Here is a 24,590-nt window from a genome sequence, read left to right on the forward strand (position 1 = left end):
GTGTGTGTGTGTGTGTGTGTGTGTGTGTGTGTGTGTGTGTGTGTGTGTGTGTGTGTGTGTGTGTGTGTGTGTGTGTGTGTGTGTGTGTGTGTGTGTGTGTGTGTGTGTTTAAGGGCAGTAGAGTAGGAGAGTAGTTGAGATTATCCAGTCACTCAAAGGTCACAGGGTTGCTCTCTGGTTGCTCTCTGGTTGCTCTCTGGTTGCTCTCTGGTTGCTCTCTGGTTGCTCTCTGGTTGCACATACCTAACCACTATACTCATGTCAAGAATCCAATGTCACATTGTTGTAAACAATGACAGGAAAATGATCACACGGCAGCAGACCATACACTGACCACCTCTTTATTGGGTACAGAGGACACGTTATTTGGTAGCAGGAGTGACATCTGCTGTGGTCCTCTGCTGCTTCGTAGCCCATCTGCTTCATGTTGTGCTTTCAGAGATGAACTTCTGCTCGCCGTGGTTGTAACAAGTGGTTATTTACGTCACTGGTGCCATCCTATAATCTCTAAACCATTCTCCTTTGACAATGATAATTTGACATTTATTGTAATAATTGAATTGTGCTTAGTTGTGGAGAGAGTTTTTTGTGGATTGCTAGTCTAAAACACCTTAGGGCAGCCCATAGCCAAGTGGGGAAAAAAAGAACTTGTGATTAAAGGGTGGCTGGTTCAAGTCCGAGCCAGTCATCAGAGCAAGGTACTCAATCCCCCATTGTTAATTGGACACTCTAAATTGACCCCGGCCACATGCATCTGGCATAAAAATCTCTGCAAAATTATCCGCTGTGTCGACTCTAGAAAGGGAGCAGCTGGAAGGCAAGAAAAAAAACGAGTCTGGAACACCTTGTTGAAAGGAAGCAGATGAAATTGGGACAGCAGTGGATGAGACAGCTGTGTCACTTCAGCTGCATCTGTGTTTTACACTTGACATTCAACTGTCCCAATCAAGTGCTTTGTACCAGATCCTTGTAAACCATCCATACATAGACGGTCCTCACGGTCCTCCTTCACAACATCCATGAACCTTCTCTGTGGTCTTCCTCTTCTCCTCCTGCCCCGCAGCTCCATCTTAAACATCCAGTGTCCGATACAATCACTATAACCCTGCTCTGCACGTAACCGAACCATCTCGATCTCGCCTCGCTTACATTATTATCGCTAGACTGTTCAACCTCAGCTCTTGAATACGCTTCTTTCTAATCCTTTCTAATCCCGCCAATCTACTCTTGTGTCACAATCATCAACCTTGACACTCTTCACCTCTCTTGTATTTCTTGACCCCAGGTATTGAAACTCATCCACTTCACCCTGACACCTGTCTCACTGTCATTCACATGCAGGTATTCTGTCTTGCTCCTACTATAAATGTGTGTGTGTGCCAGTTCCAAACCCAGATAAATGGGAGGGTTATATATATATATATAATTTATATATGTAAAAACCCTGTGATCTATTTGTGCAATCAGGCCAGAGTGCACATGAAGGACAGAGGAGGAGGCATGAGGGCTAATGGGTGTGAGATAGAGAGGTAACAGATGCCATTCTAACCAGGCTGTGACACTGTAACAGTTCGGCAGGGCTAACCCTGCGTTGCTCTTGGACTGAGTCTCGGACACCGCCTTGTTCTCTGTCCAGTTTCGGGAAGCCAAATGCATCCCTGCAGCCGGTGACACTACTGCACACAAAATCTCCCATTATTGTTATGAATCGACCTCGCAGAGGTAAGACCTATCCACAGGGGCTGTGAATGTGATATAGGACACAGGAGTGAAGATACGGTGTATCGCGATACTATACACAGCAGGTGGTCTCAAACTCAAAATGACCTGGGGGCCAATGTGCATCTATTGTGGTCAAGAGGGGGGCCGGCCTAGAGAACAAAAGGTGGGAAATAAAACAACTGTTCACAATATTCCACACCACCGTATACTTAATACTTATATATATCATATATTTATGATGCAACATTAATGTATTAATATCAAAAACAAAGAGACATTTATTTTAAATGTAACAAATAATAGTGTAGACAACTGTAATTAAAATTTGTGCCAGGAGCTGTTTCAGCCAGTGCCATTCCTAACTATGACCAAATGTGTTTAAAAGTGTTTAAAAGACGATGAGGTCGTGGTCCATGTTTTTATTATCACATGATATTAAGTGGGGGGGGGGGGCCGCATGTAATCATTTGGGGTGCCACATGTGGCCCCTGGGCCGCCAGTTTGAGACCCCTGCTATACAGTATTTACTCGTGCAGTGCCCGTAGGAAGTATGTATTCCTATAGTGGGAGCTGAAGAATATTTTTCAGTTATGGCCAAATGAGGCTGTCTGTGAAGGTCGGATGTACAAAGACGTGTGCTATTGTGTAGTGTTAATATACAAAGTGTAATCCAAAATCTTAGGTCGATCAGACTAACGGTCAGCGAGATGTGCCAGTCACACACACACAGACACAACTTGCTTTATAGATAGATAGATAGATAGATAGATAGATAGATAGATAGATAGATAGATAGATAGATAGATAGATAGATAGATAGATAGATAGATAGATAGATAGATAGATAGATAGATAGATAGATAGATAGATAGATAGATAGATAGATAGATAGATGTGTGATTTATTGTCGTTTTTTTAACCTTAAAGTATATTTTAAGAAAAGATATCATAGTAAAAATTACAATATTATATGCAGAAACGATATTTTCAATTTCCAACAATATATTCAGTCACAGTGCTTCAAACAATCCATTTAGTGTCATGCATCCATTTTTCCTTACACTGAGATGACACTTTTAATATTGTTGTTGCATGAGTGCAGTCTGTTCATGCTCCTTAATAATGTAATAAAACAGACCTATGTATCCATAATGCATCATGAATCTCATCTTTAAATCTGACCATGTGCACTTTACAGTAGCTCCCACTGTGCGACAACCTCCTCCGGCCACTGAGCAAACACAATAATGAGTGTTTGTTTTACATTAGGATCACTTTCTCCGCTCGTGACTCTCTCATCTTTGTGCGGTGAACCAGAACAGCCTTCAGAGACGCGTGCGAGCCATGCTTCACCGTGCAGATAACCCGGTTTATCTGCCTCCCTCACAGAGGACTCCAGAAATGTCTGGATTTTTTTTTTCTCCCGGAAGTGAACCGGCACGTCTGATATTGTTATTTCTGCATGCCTTATTCATAGTTATCCGTTAGGCTGTAACTGATAGTTTTTTTTGCCCTGTGGCGTTGATTTTCCACATGGCCTGGTCCTGAGTGGCTGCTCAGTGGCTTCTCATCTTGGCCCACATTTTCCACCGTCCTCGCGTTCGGCGTACAGATCAGCGCTCACGGGGTTAACAGCTTTTTTATTCATGTCCCATTCATTCATTCATTCAAACCATTTGGGTGCTGCATGTGATGGGAAGCCATTGTTTACGCTTTGTGCCCTCTCTCACACAGTGCTGCCACACCCCCACTCACACACACACACTATTAGTGTATCACACGAATTTACTCTCTGCAAGGGGTGATTGATTATTGCTACTAGATGGGGCCCCCCTGCCTCCTGTGTTGCCATGGCAACGGTGGACGCTCCAGATGTTGGTTAGGGATGAGAGATGTCATGGTCCTCTGTCTGCTTTTGCTGTTAAAACATGTGATGCGGTGACATCAGCTTCGAGACTGTGGACGCCATGTTTTTGCATGTTTAAGTGCATTATTTTGTGACTGTGTTTTCCTACATGCCTTGTATAGCATCAGTGGAGCATGATGTCATATATTCTCTCTCCGTCAAAGCATCCATTTCACACCAAGAGATGCTACTGTTTTAGATTAGTCATCTGTCCAGCGACTCCAGCTGGTCCAGAACGCTGCTGCTGCTGCTGCTGCTGCTGCTCGCCTTTTCACAGGAACAAAAGATGAGAGACCACATCACACCTGTGTTTGCGCTCTCTCCATTGGCTTCCTATGCGGTTTAGGATTGATTTTTAACACTTTAGTGTAATGGGTTTTTAAAGCTCTCGATGGTTTGGCGCCATCTTACCTCTCGGAACTTCTTCTTCACGCTTCGTCCCCGAGCTCTGAGTCCGAATAGCAGGCTGCGTTTCGATGTGTCTCCTTAGCCGTCACTTCAACCCCAACATTTCTATATAGTTTTTACCATTTTACTATTCTATTATGTATCTATTTTTACTGTTTTTACTTCTATTTTTTATTGATTTTATGTTTTATACTTTTTATGACTTGACTTATAATCTTACTTATAATACAAATCCTAGCATTTGTTGTCTGACATAAGTGATACTATACACAGGGACGATGTATTATAATCCTTAATGGAGAATATGCATTGTATCTCATGCACTATTGCTGCATTTCCCACGTTGGATGATTGAACAAAAGAAAAAAACATTCGTATTCATGAAAATCAGCTACGTTGCATAAATATAATTATCTCCAGGCTACTGTGTGGATTTACATCCTAAAATGCTGAATGTGCTCATATTAGTGTTTATACGCACCGTTGGCTGTAGAAATAACAAATTGCCTTTCGACAATAAAAGGGATGATAATAATCCCATTTAGTGAAATGGGACTGGGCCGGAGGAGGATGGTGATTGTCAGGTGGACATCGTGTAGATTGAGTTCTAAGTGAATGGTCACACATGGTGAAGCGTAGACAGCCCCATCCATCACACGGCATACATTAGGGCCCAGGAAGTGAGTCTGGCACTTTCAATCTGACCTCATACTAACACAATAGAGAGGTACAGTCTCGATCGTATATAAATCCAAACATTCATTATGATTATTTCATGATATTAACTGGTGCCACATCACAGTGGGCACTGAGGATATTCGTTTTGTTTGTTTTATTGTAATTTTACATTTTGTGAATTTGTAGGTTTTAGTGTCCAGAAAGGGAAATATTTACATTATATATTTAAAATGTGGAGCATAAATCAGGGATGTTATAGATAAAGAGTGAAACGTGCAATGGAATGAGGAGGATACTCCTATTTTTTTTTTTATTCAGGCCAACATTTTTTGCATCAGTAACAGACGTGATTTAAAACGTATGGAATTACAATACTTCCAAAAAGAAAATTGGTATGGCCTCCAGAGTCCCAAATATAAGTATTAAAATGATTAAAAAGTGGATTTTGCATACTATGGGACCTTTAATACTGCAAACACTTCCCTGCGCTAGTCAAAATGTAAAAGGATGAAGATGAGTATACTGCACTTACTGGTCAGGAGATTCCAGGGGGCCTTCAGGGCAAAAAGTAATGGTTTTAGCAGCACATCTACAGATGACACACATACACACACCAGAGCATAAGTCAGAGTGGATGGATCTACGTGCTCTCTGACTTGATTGTACCTCACCTGAACCAAGCCAGCAGATACAAAACAAATCATGTCATGTTGCCGTAGTTGGAATTGTTGACTGAATCTGGCATTGTATAGAGACAATTCAGATATCGGGTTAGGGTTAGCCTAACTCTATATCATAATTTCCTCAATGTGAACAGTGTGAGATGTGATGTGAGGTTGTTGGGCCAGTGAGAGTAAAGGGAGAAGCTTTGTTGGTATGGTTTCTGCTGAAGAAGATGAGGAGGATTTATAATTTGGTTGTGTTTCTTTTGGCACACGTACCAATGTGTGATAGTGAACCTCGTGTAAATTGAACACACATAAAAACCGGGTGCAGGAGCAGTGGCCAGCACTTAACCAGTAAGTCACTTGCGGTGGTTGGGTAACTTGCTCAGGGGACACTGTCCTCCAACGAAACCTAACTTTGTGTCGTATGCAGTAATTTCAACCCATAGGTGCGTTTTTAAAATAGGCGCCCCTAGCCAAAAATGTCCCGTATTTACGCTTCAGTTGGAGGACAGGTTGGCTCATTGGGCACCAGCAACTCTCAGGTTACCAGCCCGGTTCCGATCCACTTGGCCATGTTCTACCATGAGAAGGAGAAGCCAACAAATAGTGCTTGAGAAGCAACACCAAAGGGAATGGGACGCAACAGTGTACAGTGTCACATTGGAGCAGGTCACTATGCCCTTCCAGCTTCCAGTTTTTCAAGTTCAGCAGGTCCTGTTACAGGAGCACAGAAGGGCAGCAGCATGTCCTGCCAACACTGACCCACATCATCCTCTGTAACCTGAATGAATAATGTCCATTAGTAGACATAGCTACTGACCCGTCCACTGATGTGCTCTCAGTCTTCTCAGAGGGCTCCAACTTTATGACCGCTGCTTGTCGAGCACAATAACTGCAGAGTGATACGTGCTTTCACGTGAGGTCGGCAGATTTAGTGACAAAGTTGCCACATCGGCAACACTGCTCTGTCAGAGATGCGCGCGACTCGCAAAACCGTTTTATTTGGTCCGAATAATTTAAATGGTCATACTTTTATCATAATAATATTATAATTTAATAATGATGAGTTTCAAAACCTGGTGGGTTTATGTTACGTTTTAGAGTGCCATACTATTCCTATGTTGCCTGAATCCATATTGTGTATATCACATACATCAGATGTAGCATGATGATAAAACCTCTCTCTCGCTCTCTCTCTCTGTCTTCTATCTCTCCATCACTCAGATCAATGCGGCCACTGAAGCAGCTCTCTGGGGTTGTAGCCAGTCGTGGTGGATTCCAGCGGCTCGTCTCCATAGCAACCCGTTCCTCGTCCTGAGCGCCGCTGCCAACGTGTCCTCTCTGCCACACTCGACGCGTCGCTCCTCGTCCACGTCCAGCAATCGGTGCCTGTAAACTGCGCTGGAATGGACACCGAGTCGACCCACTCGGGCTACTCCTATCACTCCAGCCGCTCCGGGAGATCAAACCGACATGGGTATGTGTTCAGCCCTTCCAACTAGTTGTCTCTCCCGTGTCTCATTTTTGTTTCAGCTGGTTCGCACGGTGCATCTCTCATCCCAGTCCTGGAATGTTTTTGGTGCACATTACATTAAAGTTACTCAGGTTTGCTTTCATTTTGGTCTGGCTGCACGTTGGCTGTAGCTTAATAAATGATGTGAGAGGCAAAGAGAGAGGGGCAGAGTGGGAGAAAGCTGGAGACTGAGGCACACAAAGCTCAGGGATTAGGGCCGTAACAGACGACTGGCTCTAAACCTATTTCAGTGATTTACTCTATTCTACGCTATTCTGCAAATAAGAGAATGATTTGATTCCTGTCCTGTCCACATCCTCACTCCTGTGACTGTCTGTTGAAATATTAATTGCTCTACATTTTCACCTGCCTTTTGACTGCAACTTAAATTTAATCTTATATCAATATGTCCACAATTATCAATTATAGATGGAGCTATGTTGTTCCACTTATTTAGTATTGACAAAAAATACGAGTATATCAGATCTTCTTGACCATCTTGCGCTTATGTGACTGCAATGATCCTTGATGTTCGCTTTGTTTTTCTGCGTTTCTTTTCCCAGGGATCGCAGTCGCGAGCGCCACAAAGCCAGCAGCAGCAAAGACAGCAGTCGCTCCGAGAGGTCCGTCGTCATCAACCCGCCCGACACGCCGTCCCAGGAATCGCCTGTTCACAACGGAGAGCCTCTGCCTGGAGAACCCACATCGGCAACAGAGCATGGAGAGGAAGGCCAGGTACTGAAGCAGGCTGGTGATTTTTAAACACACATTCTTTTATACACAGTAAGCAGAGTCCTTTAGAGTAAACCCGGTAATCCAGCTAAGAACTCAGCACAGCACCGTGACTTTATAAACACGTCGTCACACAGCTGGCACAGAGACTGGCTCATAATAACAACGGTGACATGAGACCATAGAGGTCAGAGGATAAGCGTCCCCTCTTGTATGCCTGGATGGATTTATATGTGTACTGTGTGCGTAATTCTCTGTGCAACAGTCAAGCCTGGGCGCTTTAAAGCAGAGCAAGTTGATATCAGTTTTCTTATGAAGCTCATGTCTGCCCAAAGCAGACACAGTGAGTTGCTGGCTTCAAAGACACAGCGGAACACAAGTGATCATTGTTTTCATAAACAGTTCTCATCCTACTTATTTCCTCGGTGAGCGGTAGATTAGAAGATCAATTACCGTTCTTACTCTCAAGCCAAACCCACTGTATATAAATGTTCTCATTCTCTTTCGCAAAATAGTACAGAAGTGTGTCACTCGCACACTTTCAGTGAGGAGGAGCAGAAATGAAAGGAAGCAAAATGAGAAACAAAAACACCCCTTGAGGAGGGAAAAAGAGTGATAGATGTTCTCTCTTTTTGAGAAAACTGCAATGTCTTACTGACCTACTTGAAATGTATAGACGGGAGAAAACAATGTATCTGTGTTTAAAAAGGAAAAGAGAGGAGAGCAAAATGGTCCACTCCCAAAAACGTTCATGATTTAATTAGGGCTGTCAAAAGATAACAATTTTTAATCAGATTAATCACAGGGTAGCTGTGGATAAATCACGATTAATCACGATTAATGACCATTTGTAAATATGCCAGAAAAATTCAAATTTTCTCTTTATATTGTTGTAGGAACGGAGAGATAAATAAAGTATGTGAAAATATAAATGTAAAGAACAATAAAATACTGTAAATAACTTTAAAAAAAAAAAAAAAACTATACAGACTAAACATTACATTGTAAAGAACCCACATTATAAGACAATATAAATAAATAGAAAAATAAAATACTGAAAATAACTTTAAAAAAAAAACTTTAAAAAAAACTACACATTGCTCTGTAAATAACTCACATTCTAAACAAAATATAAAGTATAGAAGTTAAATCAAATCAACCATTGTTGTTTAAGGGGGACGGGGATGCGGCTGCTCACTGATGTATTTAGGCTCCGAGTGTCGGGTGCCCCCGTATCTGCTCGGGGCCCCAAGCAGTTGCCTGCCTTCCCTGTTCATAAACTGCACGGCTACCCGTAGCACGAGAGTGAGAAAGTGCGTTAATGTGTTAATTCCACAAATTAATCATCCTGCGTTAACGCCTTAATTTTGACAGCCCTAGATTTAATGTGATTAGGGTTTGCCTCAGCCAGACTTTCACAGATGTCCACTCAGCATCTCCTTCTGTCTGGGCAGCCACATTCCACACTGTCATGTGATTGTCAGCTCGCAGCGTACATGTATTGTCGACCCGGTAAACTGATCCACCCTTGTATTGCTTTGGCCCTGCAGACATATGATGTCTGATTTGTCACATCATCTGTGACACTATCGCCATACCACACCCACATGCAGTCAGTGTTGTTGTCGGGTTTTTTGGAGCAGCTCTGTTGGACGGCACAACACTAACAGGCTCCAGCCCAGAGAGGCATTCTCCCACAGTGAGATTAGCTTTAACGTCCAGCCAAGGGCCACTTTGAGGGAAGCTGAGATGAATAATCCTCCATGTTTACTCACACGCCTGTGACATGGCTCTCGGTGCACGGCTGTGTTTGAGTCACAGAGAGAGTGCCAAATCTGTTACTGAGATCCTACATGCTGCTTTGTGATGCTGTGACTTTGTGCCAGACGGCATCGGCTTCCATTCCCTCACGGTGTCCGCTCTCGCTGAAACCACCGAAGCACATGGCGGCGCGTAGTTTTTGGGCATTTTGATGCCAGCTTTAGGTCATAGTAGGTGGACGATCTGGCACATAGCTACCACACCTATAGCTTGGAATCTGATACGTAATATGTAAGCAACAGAAGAAAGAAACCCGTATGGCATTTTAAACATCTTTGCCTCAGGGTCTATAAGTTATTCAAGCACAGCTATGTACACATTGTTACTGACTACACTGCTAACACAGTATGTTGTCCATATTCACTCATGAAAAGACTGCCAAGCAACAAGGCTGAAGGCTCTCTGTCTCTTTCTCTCCCTATTTAAACTTTCTCCTCACTTTGCTGTTTTTAGAGAGGCCTGATTAGTGTCGCATTAATCTTGGGGATTAATCAGATGTGATTTAATGGCTGGGTTTAATAGTGTAGTACCTTAGACACTAATATACTGTAAAGACGCCTTGGCAGAGAGTTTGATTGTGCATTCAAATGGAGGCTGATGGATTAGGTTGCCTAATGTCAAAGTAAACTGTATTGAATTCATCTATTTAAGGCTGATCTAGAAGAAACCCTAAAGAGGCCAGAAATAAATTGAGTGTCTTCATCCTCCTCCTCCTCCTCCTCCTCCTCCTCCTCCTCCTCCTCCTTCTCTTCAGCTCCTAAACATTTAAAACTGTGCTTGAGAGCTAACATCTGGCAAGGAGTGGCACAGACCGTCTGCTGTCTGAGCTGGTTAAAGCTGTGATGTGGTCCCACCACCGCGCTCTGTGATCATAAAATGTTTAGGGGGAAAAACTCACGTTTCGGGGAACATGCTCGTCTGCAACCAACAGTTGGTTAACTCATGTTTTGTTGCCAGCAGGCAATCGCCCATGAAAACACACACACACACTTTTTTTTTTACTCTACTTTACAAACATTGAGCTTCAGAGAGGTGAAGCATTTTGTAAAGTTTGGCAAGTAAAGAGACATCTATTATACACACATCATATGGGAACATTAAATGCTTAGCTGTTAATTGAAAAGAGCCTAATTCAATTTAGCTGATCTGAGGTGCTTCTGATTTTTTGTTTGTTTTGTTTTGCTTTTTTTGCTTCTTCTTTTTTAATTAAAAAAAAACAAAACAAAACAAACAAAAAATCAGAAGCACCTCAGATCAGCTAAATTGAATTAGGCTCTTAGAAGAGCCAATACAGACACACACACACAAAATACCAATCTAATCACAGCTCATACATGCCATGTTTCTCTGCCACACTATACTGTTACAAAAGCCTATGATTATGAACGAAACAAACCACCATAAATACAGGTTTGACCAGAAGAGTCCCTCCTTTATAGCTAACACCCGAAAGACCCGGAACATCCTGCTGATGACAATTAAATGACATCCTTGATGACTACTCCTGTTGTGAGATGGAGTAATGAGTGGCAGTGTGAGGAAACTTGCCATGCTAGCTGATAGCTTTACCACCTCTCGGCCGATCTGATCACAATCTGGTCTTTCTTCAGCCCACATACAAACCTTGTGTCTTAAAGTTGCCTGTTACCACCCGCTCAGTCAGGAAATGGTCCCCGGAGACCAGTGAGGCTCTCAGGGACTGTTTTGAATGTGCAGACTGGACTGTACTACTAGAGCCACAGGACTACGACTTTGACATGGACAGGAGGGTGGACATTCTCACTGAATATATTAAGAGAGACACTGTGGCGCCAGTGAAGACCGTTCGCTGTTACCCCAATAATAAACTCTGGGTCGATAGTACCATCAAGCAGCTTCTCAATCAGATAAAGCTGGCATTCAAAGAGGGGAATAAGGAGAGGCTCAGCATGAGCTGAAGGTGAGACTGAGACAGGCAAAGGTGGACTACAAAGGAAAGGTGGAGAGTAAGCTGCAGCAGAACAACATCCGAGAGGTTTGGAAGGGAATGAGGAACATCACTGGTTATTCTGGGAAGAATGGCCAGGTCATGGATGGAGATGTGGACAGAGCCAACAGCCTCAACCTGTATTTAAACAGGTTTGATGGAGGGGGCTGTGTCCACCCTACCACTGCATCCATCGTCCCCACCATTGTGTCAGCTGTGGCTGATGCCCCTGCTCCACTGTCTCCTGGGGGTAGCACCTCCACCTCATGACTACTGCAGCCACAGCTGCAGCTACAACAACAACAACAACAACAACAACAACAACAACAACAACAACAACAACAACAACAACAACAACAACAACAACAACAACAACAACTACTGGTCAACTACCTCTGTCCCTTACAGCAGACGAGGTGAGGGCTGAGCTCAGGGAAGGCAGCATGCCTGGATAGAGTGTGCCCAAGGCTCCTGAAAGACTGTGCAGCCCAACTGGCGGAGCCCCTCATGTGGATTTTCAATAGAAGTCTGCAGACAGGCAAGGTCCCTGTGCAGTGGAAAACATCTTGTCTCGTACCGGTGCCCAAGGTGGGACGCCCGGCCGAGTTGAATGACTACAGGCCAGTAGCCTTAACATCTCATATTTTGAAGACCCTGGAGCGGCTGGTCCTCCGATTCCTGAGGTCAGAGGTTGCTGATGCAAGGGACCCACTCCAGTTTGCATAGAGTCTACACCTACCTGGAAAAACCGGGATGTTGTGAGGATCCTCTTTTTTGACTTTTCAAGTGCGTTCAACACTATCCAGCCCCCCATACTGAGAGAGAGTTGGAGGGGATGGGAGTAGATTGCTTCCTGAACTCCTGGATCACAGATTACCTGACTGAGTGGCCTCAGTATGTCAGGCTGGAGAACTGTGTCTCTGGGATGGTCAGGAGTAGCACTGGTGCTCCACAAGGGACTGTATTAGCACCGTTTCTGTTTACGCTCTACACAGCGGACTTCCAACACAACACAGAGTCCTGCCACATGCAAAAATATTCTGACGATACAGCCATTGTGACTGGTATCAGGAGTGGTCAGGAGCAGGAGTACAGGGACCTTGTGGATGCCTTCAGGGTCTGGTGCGATAAGTGTTGCCTCCACCTGAACACAGCAAAAACTAAGGAGATGGTGGTGGACTTTAGAAGGAAGAGGCCTCCCCATCTACCAGTCTCCGTACAGGGGCGTGATATTGAGATGGTGTCCACCTACAAATATCTAGGGGTCCTCTTAGATGAGAAGCTGGACTGGTCCCCAAACACCGACGCCCTCTACAGGAAGGGGCAGAGCAGTGTGTTCTTTCTCGGGACACTGAGGTCCTTCGACGTATGTGTGGAGATGATGACGATGTTTTAACACACGGTGGTGGCCAGTGTTCTCTTCTTCGCTGCAGTGTGCTGGGGGAGCAGCCTCACGGACAAAAACGCCAAGCGTTTGAACAAGCTTATCAAAAAAAGCGGGCTCAGTGCTGGGCAGGAGACTGGACCCACTAAGATCTGTGGTGGAGAGGGGCACACTGAAAAAACTAAAAGCTATTAGTTTTTACTTTGTAAGCTTTTAACTACTTTTAACCCTATTTCCAGACTGTTTGATATTATTGCACTAGTGTTGCCCTGAGTGGAAGTATCTATCTATCTATCTATCTATCTATCTATCTATCTATCTATCTATCTATCTATCTATCTATCTATCTATCTATCTATCTATCTATCTATCTATCTATCTATCTATCTATCTATCTATCTATCTATCTATCTATCTATCTATCTATCTATCTATCTATCTATCTATCTATCTATCTATCTAATTTTACTGCCCAATGGGCAGGATTATATTCTACTTTTTAATTCAATGTACAGTATAACATCCCATCCACAGGGAGGACTATTTTTGAATTTTGCATGGTTTAAGTGAGACATTATGAAAAGGACTAATGAGCATCTATAGTTTGTAAGGGTGCAGACCTTATTAAAGCGTGTGGGCTGAAGAAAGAACAGGAGTGCCCTGTGTAAAAGTGATAAATGGAGCTGACTTTACACTTACAGTACATAACTGTCCTCTGATTTAATGCATTACCCCCCCCCCCCCTTCACCGCTGCCATCCTCCTCTCTCACTGTGTCTCCTCATCTCATGCTCAATCATCTTCTGGCTTCATAGTTGGCATCTCCTCTTCCAGCCTGGCTCAGTTCATCACAGTAATGAAGGTCACATCTCACGGTGATGTCGTATCTGATTCAAACCTGATTTGAAATATGTAAACAAATTCTACAAACCAGCTGGAACGCGCATCTTATATTTTCAATCAGATGCTTTGCAAACAAAGAAGAAACACTCTGACCACAGTAACCCAACGCGTAAAGTCCCGATCTGGTACTTCCGACAATCATGGCTGTGTCTTCCGATTTTAGGCGGTTTTGAGAAGATTATCTGGCCAAAATATCCTGTAGTGTGAGCGGTTAACAGACATCAGAGTCTTCGCGATTTTCAAATAACCGTATTAATAATGTTTGTTATTTACGACTGGATAAAAAAACATCGTGCACACACTATAACTATTAACTGAAGACACCAACGGTCGGCCTGTTAAATCACACAAGTTTCTGCGTGTTCGCAAAACCGCAAAAGTGTGTGTACAAAGTCCATGTTTTTAAAATCAAGTCAGATTTGAAAATCCTCTAGTGTGGGGCAGGCTTAAAGCAACGACAAAGGAGAAAACGTTTGAGCGGGGGAGAGAGTGGAAGATGTGAATGAGTGGTAACATAATTTCTGGTATGCTATGGTCAGGGTCATACTTACATACCGTGTTATCATGTCTTTCTTTCAGGATGATAACTGGGGAGAGACAACCACCGCGGTTACAGGCACTTCAGAGCTGAGCATCTCCCAGGAGGAAGTGGTTGGATTAGGGAAAGGGATACAGGATCGGACTCAAAGCTTCCGTCGCTATCTTCCCCTGGCTGTGTGCTTGTGTGTGGGGCTGCTGGTGCTGGTCACGCCCATGGTCTTCCTGCTTCTTCCAGTTGTTATGTGGCCTGACAGGCTGCAGACGTGTGGTGCAGCCTGCGAGGGCCTCTTCCTCTCCATCTCCTTCAAGCTCCTCATGCTCCTGGTGGCCATTTGGGCCTTGTTTCTGCGACCGGGCCGTGCCAGTCTGCCCAGAGTGTGTGTGTACCGTGCCTTCCTCACCACGCTCACTCTCCTGCTCACCATGTCTTATTGGCTCTTCTATGGCGTCAGAATCCTCGACCCACAGGCGAGTTGTTTTTTTTATATACACTACCAAAAGTTCAAAAGTTTGGGGTCACCTATACAAGTGTTTTACATTAAAACTCACACTTTTATTCATCAAAAGAGTTGCAGAATGAATAGAAAATATAGTCAAGACATTGACAAGATTAGAAATAATCATTTGTATTCCAAATAATAAGTTTGCTGTTTTCCTCTGTGCCAACATACTTGCACAAGGGTTTTCTAATCATCCAATAGCCTTCTAAGGCGATTAGTAAACACAATGTACCATTAGAAAACTGGAGAGATGGTTGCTGGAAATGGGCCTCTATACACCGATGTACATTAAAAACCAGACGTTTGCAGCTAGAATAGTCGTTTACCACAGTAACAATGTATAGAGTGTATTTCTGATTCATTTAATGTTATATTGATTGAAAAAAAAGTGCTTTTCCTTCAAAAAAATGAGGACATTTTTAAGTGAAATTACTTTTGAACGGTCGTGTATTGTGAATTGTATGCGGCTGTAACTGTCACTCATTCCATCTCTCACCTATGACGTGGAGCAGGACGAAGACTACCATGGCATCGTCCAGTTCGCCGTGTCCCTCGTCGACTCACAGCTGTTTGTCCACTACCTGGCCGTGGTGCTGTTGCAGCTCCGCCAGCTGCAGCCCTGTTACAGCGTGTGTGTCATCCGCTCCACAGATGGAGAGACACGTCACTACAACATAGGGCAGCTCAGGTATTAGCCGTAATTACCTGGCCAATGTTTAATTTGTGCGTGACGCTCCACAAAGACAAAGAAGGTGTCGAGCGACCTTTATAATCTTTCACGTGGATATGACCGTTCCCGAAAAAATCTCCATTGAGATGCACACAGTAGCACTTGGTCACACTCATTACATCCTATAATGCCGAAGTATGTGTGTAATTGGAGGCTCGTGTCCACGGGGAAATCTGGCACATGCACTAATTGAGTTACTCATCAGTCTCATCGTCTGGTGGCGAGTTATTCTAAGCGTCTGCAGGGAGGGATGAGAAATTTGCCAGACACACACATACTCATCCTGTGGCTGTTCGACTTTGTTTCTGCTGTGGACAAGTGTGTGTGTGTGACCGCCGCAGGAAAAGGAGACAACGCTGGTAATTAGATAATGTTTGAGTCATGCAGCCAAAAACAGGAATTACTGTCCTGTTCTCAGTGTCTTCTCAGTCCTTCTATTTTAACAAAAGTAACATTATAAACTAAATTATTTGTGTTGGTCGGTCAGTTGTGATGTCAATCATATTCACACCGTCTTTCTCTCTTTTATCTTGCACAGTATTCAGAGGGCTGCTCTGTCCATTCTGGAGTATTACTACAGAGACTTTCCTCTCCATAACCCGGCACTTCTCTCTGCCTCCAAACACCGGGCGGCAAAACACCTGGCCGGGTTAAAGGTCTACAACGTAGACGGTTAGTCGCCCTTATCCGTTACAACCGTTTCCTCCCATAATCATACAGGAAACAGAACATGTCCCAGATTAACTTCAACCTTACCCTCGGGCTAACTCTACAACTAAGAGCTACTGTTAGTTTCCATTGTAACCATCAGTGACACCTGCCTAGCAGTGTTTCCATGCCAACAATCAGTAACGCCTGCTGCTGCTGCTGACCGCCTGGGTATAGAGCCAAACAACAAAGAAAGAGGAGTGAGCACTGTGAAGGGGGAAAAAAATATGTTTTTTTATGAACTAATTGTTGCAAATATAGTGATGTGAGGACAATGTTGCTTTTTTTAATTCATAAAAGCTATTCTGAAGCTAATGGGAAATCCTCTATCTGGCTTCCATGGGTCTGGACTGTGAAAAGATGATATACTGCATTCTTTTTTATATTGTTACTCTTTAAACTGTATTTGCTCAGAATGAGTGGTTTGATGCAGTTGCTCCTACCTAAAATTCATAGTCGAGAACTAGACAACGATGTACATTTCAAGTCTAATCAGTTAGATCTTTTCATCATTTCTTAACCTCATTTTCTTGTTCCTGCTTCCTTGTTGGAATGTGTTTTTTTCATCTCCATGTATCTTCCCTCCCTGAACAGCTTTTAAAAACAAATTGAGAACATACCTTTTGGACAGTAAGTACAGATAAAAGTCCTCACTCGCTCTTACACAGCACTGTACCATAGGAAGCTGCTCATTTCACGGTTCACTTGACTCCATCTTTAGTTCACTCTAAAGCCCCCACCCTGACACAATGTATGTAGTGTAGAAAGCACGCTGCTGCTGCTGCTGCACACACACACGCACACACATGCAAACACTACAACTGTGGTGTTTTAATGCTCTCAATCTATAACGCCCTTGCACGACACATACATTGCATCTTGTCCTGCAGTTAAAAACGATCCTCCTCTCAGCACCTGTGCAGCACTGTGGATTTGAAGATCTATGGCAGGGATACAGTATGGGATTCGTGTCCTCATAGCACCATCTACCCCTCCCCCTTCTTGATCAAAGTGCAGTGAAAAAGCCTCTGGAGGGCTGTGGAATTTCAAGCCTTAAATAATTCATCAGAGCAACGCTCATATCTCACACACTCTCACGTCTCAGGTCGGCTCACTCTTGCTTATTCTTTATTTCATTTCCCACTCACTGCAGCCCGACCACCCCCCTCCCCTCTCTCTCTCTTTCACATTCATAGTCATTCATCGTTGCTTTTTCTATAGCATGAATATGTAGGTCAAGAAGTTAAAGAGGTCACCCTCATACAGGGTTTATACTCTGCCCTGTGAAGATGATCCGAATTCATTCAACAGTTGCTACTGCCACACTCATTATGCAAGACCTGCACACACATGCATGCAGATTAGATTCATGTTGATTTCAATCCTGAACTGACCTGCAGCGTTTACACTCTATAACCTCCCCCCGAAAGTCTGTGTATCTTTGTGAAACTGGACCAAATCTTTATTCCCCACAGTGAAACTGTAGAAACTGTCGTTTCCAGATCAGATGACAACTGCGGTCTTTGTAGTGTAAAATTATGAAAATCTAATCCACCCCAACCCCCTCCAACACAACTGATGAAAAGGATTCTGCAGGATCCTGTATGTGGATGCTTCCAGTGGAAATTGCCTCTTTTCTCAGTGTTATAATTAACATTCTCTGTGACTGAGACACACGACTTGGCTGAATGCCCCAGTTATGTTATCTTTCTCACATTCTAAAACGGGCAGAGTACTAAATGGGTTGGATTCACAGTTCTTATACGGTGTGTTCTGAAGTCCACTGTGTCCAATGTGACTCTTTGCTTCAGACTGAGATGCAGCCCATTAATCAGAGTCAGTTTGGGTCAGGAACCACGTCCTCCAGCCCTGAGACAAATATAACCATCAATTTGTGCTGTCCCTTTTTTTCCCCGGTGCAGCCCCTGGGAGCACAGCGGGGGCCCAGGCTGGTAATGGCAATCAGTCACGAGCGATGGCTACAGCTGCCGCCAAGCGCAAAGACAGTGCCCACAACGAGCTGTACTATGAAGAGGCCGACTATGAGAGAAGAGTACGGAAGCGTAGAGCCAGGTGGGTCATGGGAAAAAAAAAAAATCAGTGAAATATTGATCTTGTTAGTCTTTATTCAAGAATTGTATATGGATTGTAAATGTAATAACAAATATGTTGTTTCAGTATAGGTCTTAAATAAAGCCTAGGAGTGGCCTTCACAAACAGATGAACAGACTTTTTACATTACTAGAAATGACAAATTAATTGAATTAAATATATATTCCATATATGAGGAGGGCATATTGTATTGTGCTATACATATACAAATATACATTGCTTGTCATATAATAAGGATTAAAACCAGTCACCTCAAAAGCTGACATTAAGCTCCTTTGTCAGGCTGGTGGTGGCTGTCGAAGAGGCCTTCACTCATGTCCGACGGATGAAAAAAGAGGACGAGCGTGCAACCCCCTCTGACATAATGGATGTGCATGAAGCGGCTCTGGCCATCTTTCCCTCGATGGCACGTGCACTGCAGAAGTACCTCCGCACCACCAGGCGGCAGCACTGCCACAGCATGGAGAGCATCCAGAAGCACCTGGGTTTCTGCCTTATAAACAACATGAGCCCCAAGGTCAGCTTGGCTTTTAATGTTTGTAATAAGCACAAAACGTTACACCCGAGTTGTTCTAAACAACCTTAACCTTTGGTGATTTTTGTTGTTATATTTTATGCCTAGGTTTGGTTTTCCTGAACAGAAATGATGTAACATTTTTGTGTTGGCTATGTCTTTTATCTGACGATGTCAAGCAATACTATCAGACCTGGCTGAAGGAGCATTTGTGCGATAGAGCAGCAACGCATCCCATCAAAAGTCGCTATGTCTTTACTAGTGCAATGTCACAGTTGCCTCAATTGAGTTTGTGTACCCACTGCAACTTTAGCATCATGCTGTCGAAAATGTGTTTTGTGTATATTACGGAAGACTCATTGGCTGTCCATGTGTGTACAGGCCTTCCTCGAGGCCTACCTGGCCCCCGGTCCGACTCTGCAGTACGGCCCTGAGCGCTGGATGGCGGATCAGTGGACTTTGATCAGCGAGGCATCCGTCACCAGTGGCATAAAGCAAGGCTCAGAGTTCCTGTTGAGGTGTCTTGACTTCAGCTTAGCTATTAACGTCAAGAGCATCCCGTACATCCGACTAACTGAGGAGTACATCGACCCCAAGTCTCACAAGTTTCTATTGCTGCTTCAGTCAGAAACCTCCGTTTAAACAGACTCACTGGACCAGTGCTGCTGATCCGGATCTGGACTGAAAAAAAAAAAAAGAAGCTTTTTGTACTTTTCTCCTTTTGTATTGAGGTTTGGTGTCATTTTCTCACATACATACACATTTGTGTCCTTGTCTTTGTCCTGAGAGACATAAAAGACATTCAAAGACAGGGAAAAAAGGAGGGAGTATGATTGGATTTTTCAGTCCTGACATTTACAGAACACAGTTCAGGTATTCCTCTATGCACTTCAGATGACCCTACTTTTATGTGTGTGCCAGTGTCTGCCTGTGGGGGAGAGGAGTTCATGATTTAAGAGGAGTGTGTGATTTAGGATGAACAGTGTGCATGGTTTTTGTTCAGTTGAATCTACAACCTGGGGTTTGTCTGAAAATGTCTCTCTTCTCTCCTCAGTGTTACGTAATGACCAGGATATTTGATATAAACTGAACCCTTTTCACCAAAACTGCTCTTTTTTTCCTGTCCTAGCGATGATGATTGAACTCTTCTGTATTATAGATGTATGTACAGTATTTATACGTGATTATACTTGCATACCTTATTTTATATCAAAACTGTGCTTGGTTTGAAGGATTTTTTTTACCCTATCAAAGTAAGTTGTTTTTTTTACCTTGTCTTTCTGCACTGTATTTGTGAAGATAACTGGACTGTAAATACGTGTTGTTGGTGTCTGACAAATCATTGAAGTATCTTTGAAAAATCAATACATTTAAAAAAGAAGTATCTTGGATAGAATGCCAAACAGTACAGATGAATACAGACCCAAGATTAGAAACAAACATTTCTGCCTTGTTTATATCTGCAGAGCTAACTGTGTTTTGTTGATTTTTAGTACATATTCTACTGACCTGGATCTTCATTTGCTAAAATGGATTATGTATTATGACAGCATCGTGTACAAGCCATGAGGTTATCAGCTGCCTCAGTGTTTTAATTTAGTTTTTGAAAACATAAGGAACATAATGAACTCGTTCTGCCAAGAGTTTTAATCAAATAGCTCATAGTGTCAGTATTTCTGTTGTCAGTATTCTATCTCTGGAGTGTCACACTACTGCCACCTGCCGACCACTGCTGGAACATCAACCGTCTTGTGCATCAGACTGCATCAAGTGTTTATTTCTATGAATATTTGATCTGTTTTTTCACGTCACCTGTGTGTAAGTTGGAGGCATGTTATATTGTACATTTATAGTGACACAATTGTTACTGTGGTGACTGACGGTGAAGCTTTGCTTAGGGCTGTTGTTGATGGTTGTAAATACTTGTCGATGATGACGTGTGCCTCAGTTTTACATGTCAAGGATCTGCTCACCATACATGTGAATTTGTGTGTGTGTTTGTGGCTGTGTGTGTGTGTGTGTGTGTGTGTGTGTGTGTGTGAGAGAGAGAGAGAGAGAGAGAGTGTGAGGTGGGATGAGAAATAGGATTAATGAGGGAAAAACAATGCTTTCCCAAGCGTCATACAGCTGGTACATTGTCTGTCTTCTTTTATACAGCAGGTCATGTAAACTCAAAGCAACTGTGTCAAAAGTCACATTTGTTCAAAAAATAATAAATATTTGTATTGACCTTTTCAAGGTATTGGATTATTGTTGCGTTTTTAATACATACGTTCAGTTTTACATCTGTATCACAGGTAAAGACAACTTTTGAGAGCTATTTCTAGCTACATGTGTGATTATTACACAAACATTTGATTTCTTTTAAGGTTTTTGTTTAATTAGTGAAGTAATATGTAACATAATATTCACAGAAAGTCTTTTTTTTTTAACATTCTACAATGAATTGTCAATATGGTCTTTGTTTATGGAAAGACACTCACAAACAGGCCTGAGGCCTGAACTAGGATAAGGGATTAAGCCATTCAGTCACTTCCTCTGGATGTATTTTACCTCCATTTTATTAACCTGCATTAAAATATTACAGCGATTACGTATGATTCAATAATAATAATAATATAATATATAAATATAAAATAATTTAATTCTGACATAAAGATGAAGGAGACTGGTTGATTGATTGGTGACGTACAGCACACCTGATCGTCTTCACGCAGGTGTTTTCAATCAGCTGATGACCGCGGCTCCTCCTCTTCCTCTTCTTTCTCTTCTTCTTCCTCTTCTTCCGGTCAACGTCGGTTTGAAGAGAAGCCGCAAAATGGAAAGATATGAAAAAGGTGACGCTTTTAACTACATACACTTTAACTGAAGGAGGGAAATTTAAAGAAAATAAATCAAACCTACGGTGGAGTGACGTCAGACACATTGATGATTCAATGGTGAGTACCTTTGTCAAGTTATCTTACTGTTTACATTGTACTTGTTTTCCTCAAAGCTAGCCTTAGCTCAGTGTTAGCCATGCATTGTCTCATTAACCGCTTAATTTTGTCTAAATGTTTTGCTTGTTTGCTCAACTACAGCTTTGGCTCAAGCTCTGCTTCAGTCTAATTTTAACTTTGGTTTAATGTTAGGGTTTTGTTTTTGTTTTTGTTGCTCAAAATTAGCTTTAGCTCTATGTTTTGCTAAGCTGTGCTTAATTGTTAGCTCAGTTGTTCCTTCATGTATTTTTTTTTTTTTTGCTAAATTTCAGCTTTGGCTCAATGTAATCTCAATTGTGTCTCACTGTTGGCTCTATTATTGCTTAATGTTAGTTCAATAACTAGCCATATTAGCCTTGGCTCATTGTTGTCTGTACCATAATGTATAATTTGATGCATCTAATTTAAATGAATTGATTGAAAGTTAAAATGGCCACTGCACTATGACTTTTTCATTGGAAATGTACAGAATATGGTCACAGATTTTATTTTAATGGACGTTATCACCTAAAGCCAGAGACTGATCCAACCCAGACGCAACCTGTAATGATTCACATTGAAAACTGTATAGTTTTGACTTGTGATGACCCATGCGTGGTAAATGCATTGAAGTTTACAAAGTGCTGTCACAAGTATAGCAATGGTTTGATTACAATGAGCGAGAGGAATTATTCCTTCAACTGGTAATCACTTTGATATAACTGGTTCCTGATTTGATAATGAAGATAAACTTTGAACTTTAGGCAAGTGTAGTCACATTAGATTTTAGGTGTTCAGCCCACAGATAATGTTATGAAAGTTTAAATTGGCCATTTGTTGGCACATTATTTTAAAATATCCATTTAAGTTCTGTTACAAGTGCTGCAAGTATAGATGGGTTTCATTTTCTAATGTGGAAGCTGTGCTGAAATGTGATGCACTGCCATCAGCCTTGGTAGGATAGCCATCACCACCTAAACTAAATTGTATTAACTGGAATTTGACATTAATGCTGACTTGACTCGCTCTGCCAAGTTTAGTTAGTTCGTAGCAATATAGACTCAAGTTGAACCTTTTGTGTTCATAATGTCTCTGTGTGCGCAATGTTGGGAGGACTCCCAGCAGGGGGTTTTAATCTTCCCCTGCAAAATTATGCGTTACAAGTCTTGTAAGGTTGTAGCGACAGTTTCATACAGGGGATTGAACTCATTGGGTAGGTTGCAGGATTAGAGCACGTTTCAGTTCTTTAGGAGGAAACAAACCTGGCAGAGAGAGACAACTCAGATTATTTAACTGAATCTTATGCTAAATTTGAGAACTTACCAAGACTTTGTTGCATATCTTCAAAGACACAGCACTTTAAATGGTGACAAACATTGCTACAAACACAACCTGAACATGCAATAATGTGTGGAGCTCCATATAGAGGTCCACATGAAATTCAGTCCCCATGGCTGGGCTGCCTTGGACATTCCTACCTTGGGCTTACTAGTGTTGTCTTTAATCTTCTGCAGTAGGTGCCCTTTTAAAGTTCACCTCTGCCCTTCCAATTCTCTGTGCACACCACTGATTAAGTGCTTCACCTCTTCATAAGTTTCCATAAGTTACCCCTATCTCTTGGGTTGGGGGAACACGTCTTTTCCATTTCTGCATTGATAAATCTTTTATTGACCTCAGGGTCTAAGTCAAAGGGCAGTGAAAGCGCTCTTACCAGGATAAGTTACACCTGGCTTGACCAAGCCCGCCTTTTCATCCTGGTCTGACGTTTGTGTATCAGACTAAGCCAGGATGAAGTAGTAGCATAGGTTAACGCCCGTATTTCTTAATTCTACTTTTGTGCAACAGGCCCTTGGAATCCTTATAGATCTTAAATGTTTTCTTTGAGTGTGCAATGAGAGATGCAGCGCAAACATTAAGTCACAGCAGAAAGAAAAAAACAACAAAGCTAAGTGAAAGTGCAGGGAGGCAGATAAGAAGATGAATACCAGGAATTAGCATTCAAATGAGCTTTCCTGCGTCACTTCTGCATGGTATGATAGCAGTATTATGTCCCTGCACAGCTGCTGACTGCCCCATGAGTGCAGGTGAAAAATAAACCTAATGCACCTAAAGTTTTTTTTTTTTTTTTTTTTTGAATGGAGGAAAACAGCATGTGCCTTCGTAAAGTAGGTCCACTCTAGGTGAAAATTGTACCTTCACAGCAAACGTTACATTTTATGTCCTATTACTTGAGAGGAGGTGCAGAAACTCAGCTGGGCTTATTGACACTGGGAGCACTGAGCCACAACCTATAGCTGATTAAACGGATAACATTTTGAAAGTGCCACTGAGTGGAAGAAGCACTCGGATCCTTCATTTAAGTAAAATTACCTAGACTAACCTGAAGCTGTGACTGATAGTCTAATTTACAGGAAATCCAGCTGCTTTGTGAAGTTTGAAGTAAAAGTTCAACATTCAAGAAATAAATATAAACCATGTTATCAGGAAAAATGTATTTAAAGTATGAAAGTAAAGATACTTGTCCCTCTAATTTAATTTTAAACATCATATAGATATTATTTAAATGTTATAAACCCTAATCTGAAAATTTACCAAACAAAGCACATTTACCACCTGAAATAGGTAGTTAATATTATATTAATAGGCCCAAAATAAAATACTTACATTTTATACTAAAAATACAGTATTTGATGAAGCTACGTTCCACTGCCTGGTGCTTGCTTTGATGTTTTTATTCTTTTATACAGTGTTTTTTTTGTTTTTTTTAATGAGGAATGACGCTTTCACATTGTATGGTTTTAAAAGAAGATACCAGTATGATGACACTGT

At 42.3% G+C, this 24,590-nt stretch overlaps 1 protein-coding gene across 1 annotated transcript; it reads left to right on the top strand.

Annotated features, from left to right (window-relative positions):
• Positions 1 to 6,788: 6,788 nt before the first annotated feature.
• Positions 6,789 to 19,446, top strand: LOC310943075 (vang-like protein 1; the record flags this gene model as incomplete). Its single annotated transcript, XM_083908578.1, has 9 exons — positions 6,789 to 6,859; positions 7,459 to 7,630; positions 14,280 to 14,708; positions 15,253 to 15,428; positions 16,009 to 16,142; positions 16,773 to 16,808; positions 18,101 to 18,251; positions 18,573 to 18,807; positions 19,186 to 19,446. The coding sequence occupies 9 exons, from the start codon at positions 6,789 to 6,791 to the stop codon at positions 19,444 to 19,446; spliced, it is 1,665 nt and encodes a 554-aa protein (XP_083764704.1).
• Positions 19,447 to 24,590: the final 5,144 nt, after the last annotated feature.

This window comes from Microchirus variegatus, assembly GCF_963457635.1.
Source record: "Microchirus variegatus genome assembly, chromosome: 22".
Classification (NCBI taxonomy): Eukaryota; Metazoa; Chordata; class Actinopteri; order Pleuronectiformes; family Soleidae; genus Microchirus; species Microchirus variegatus.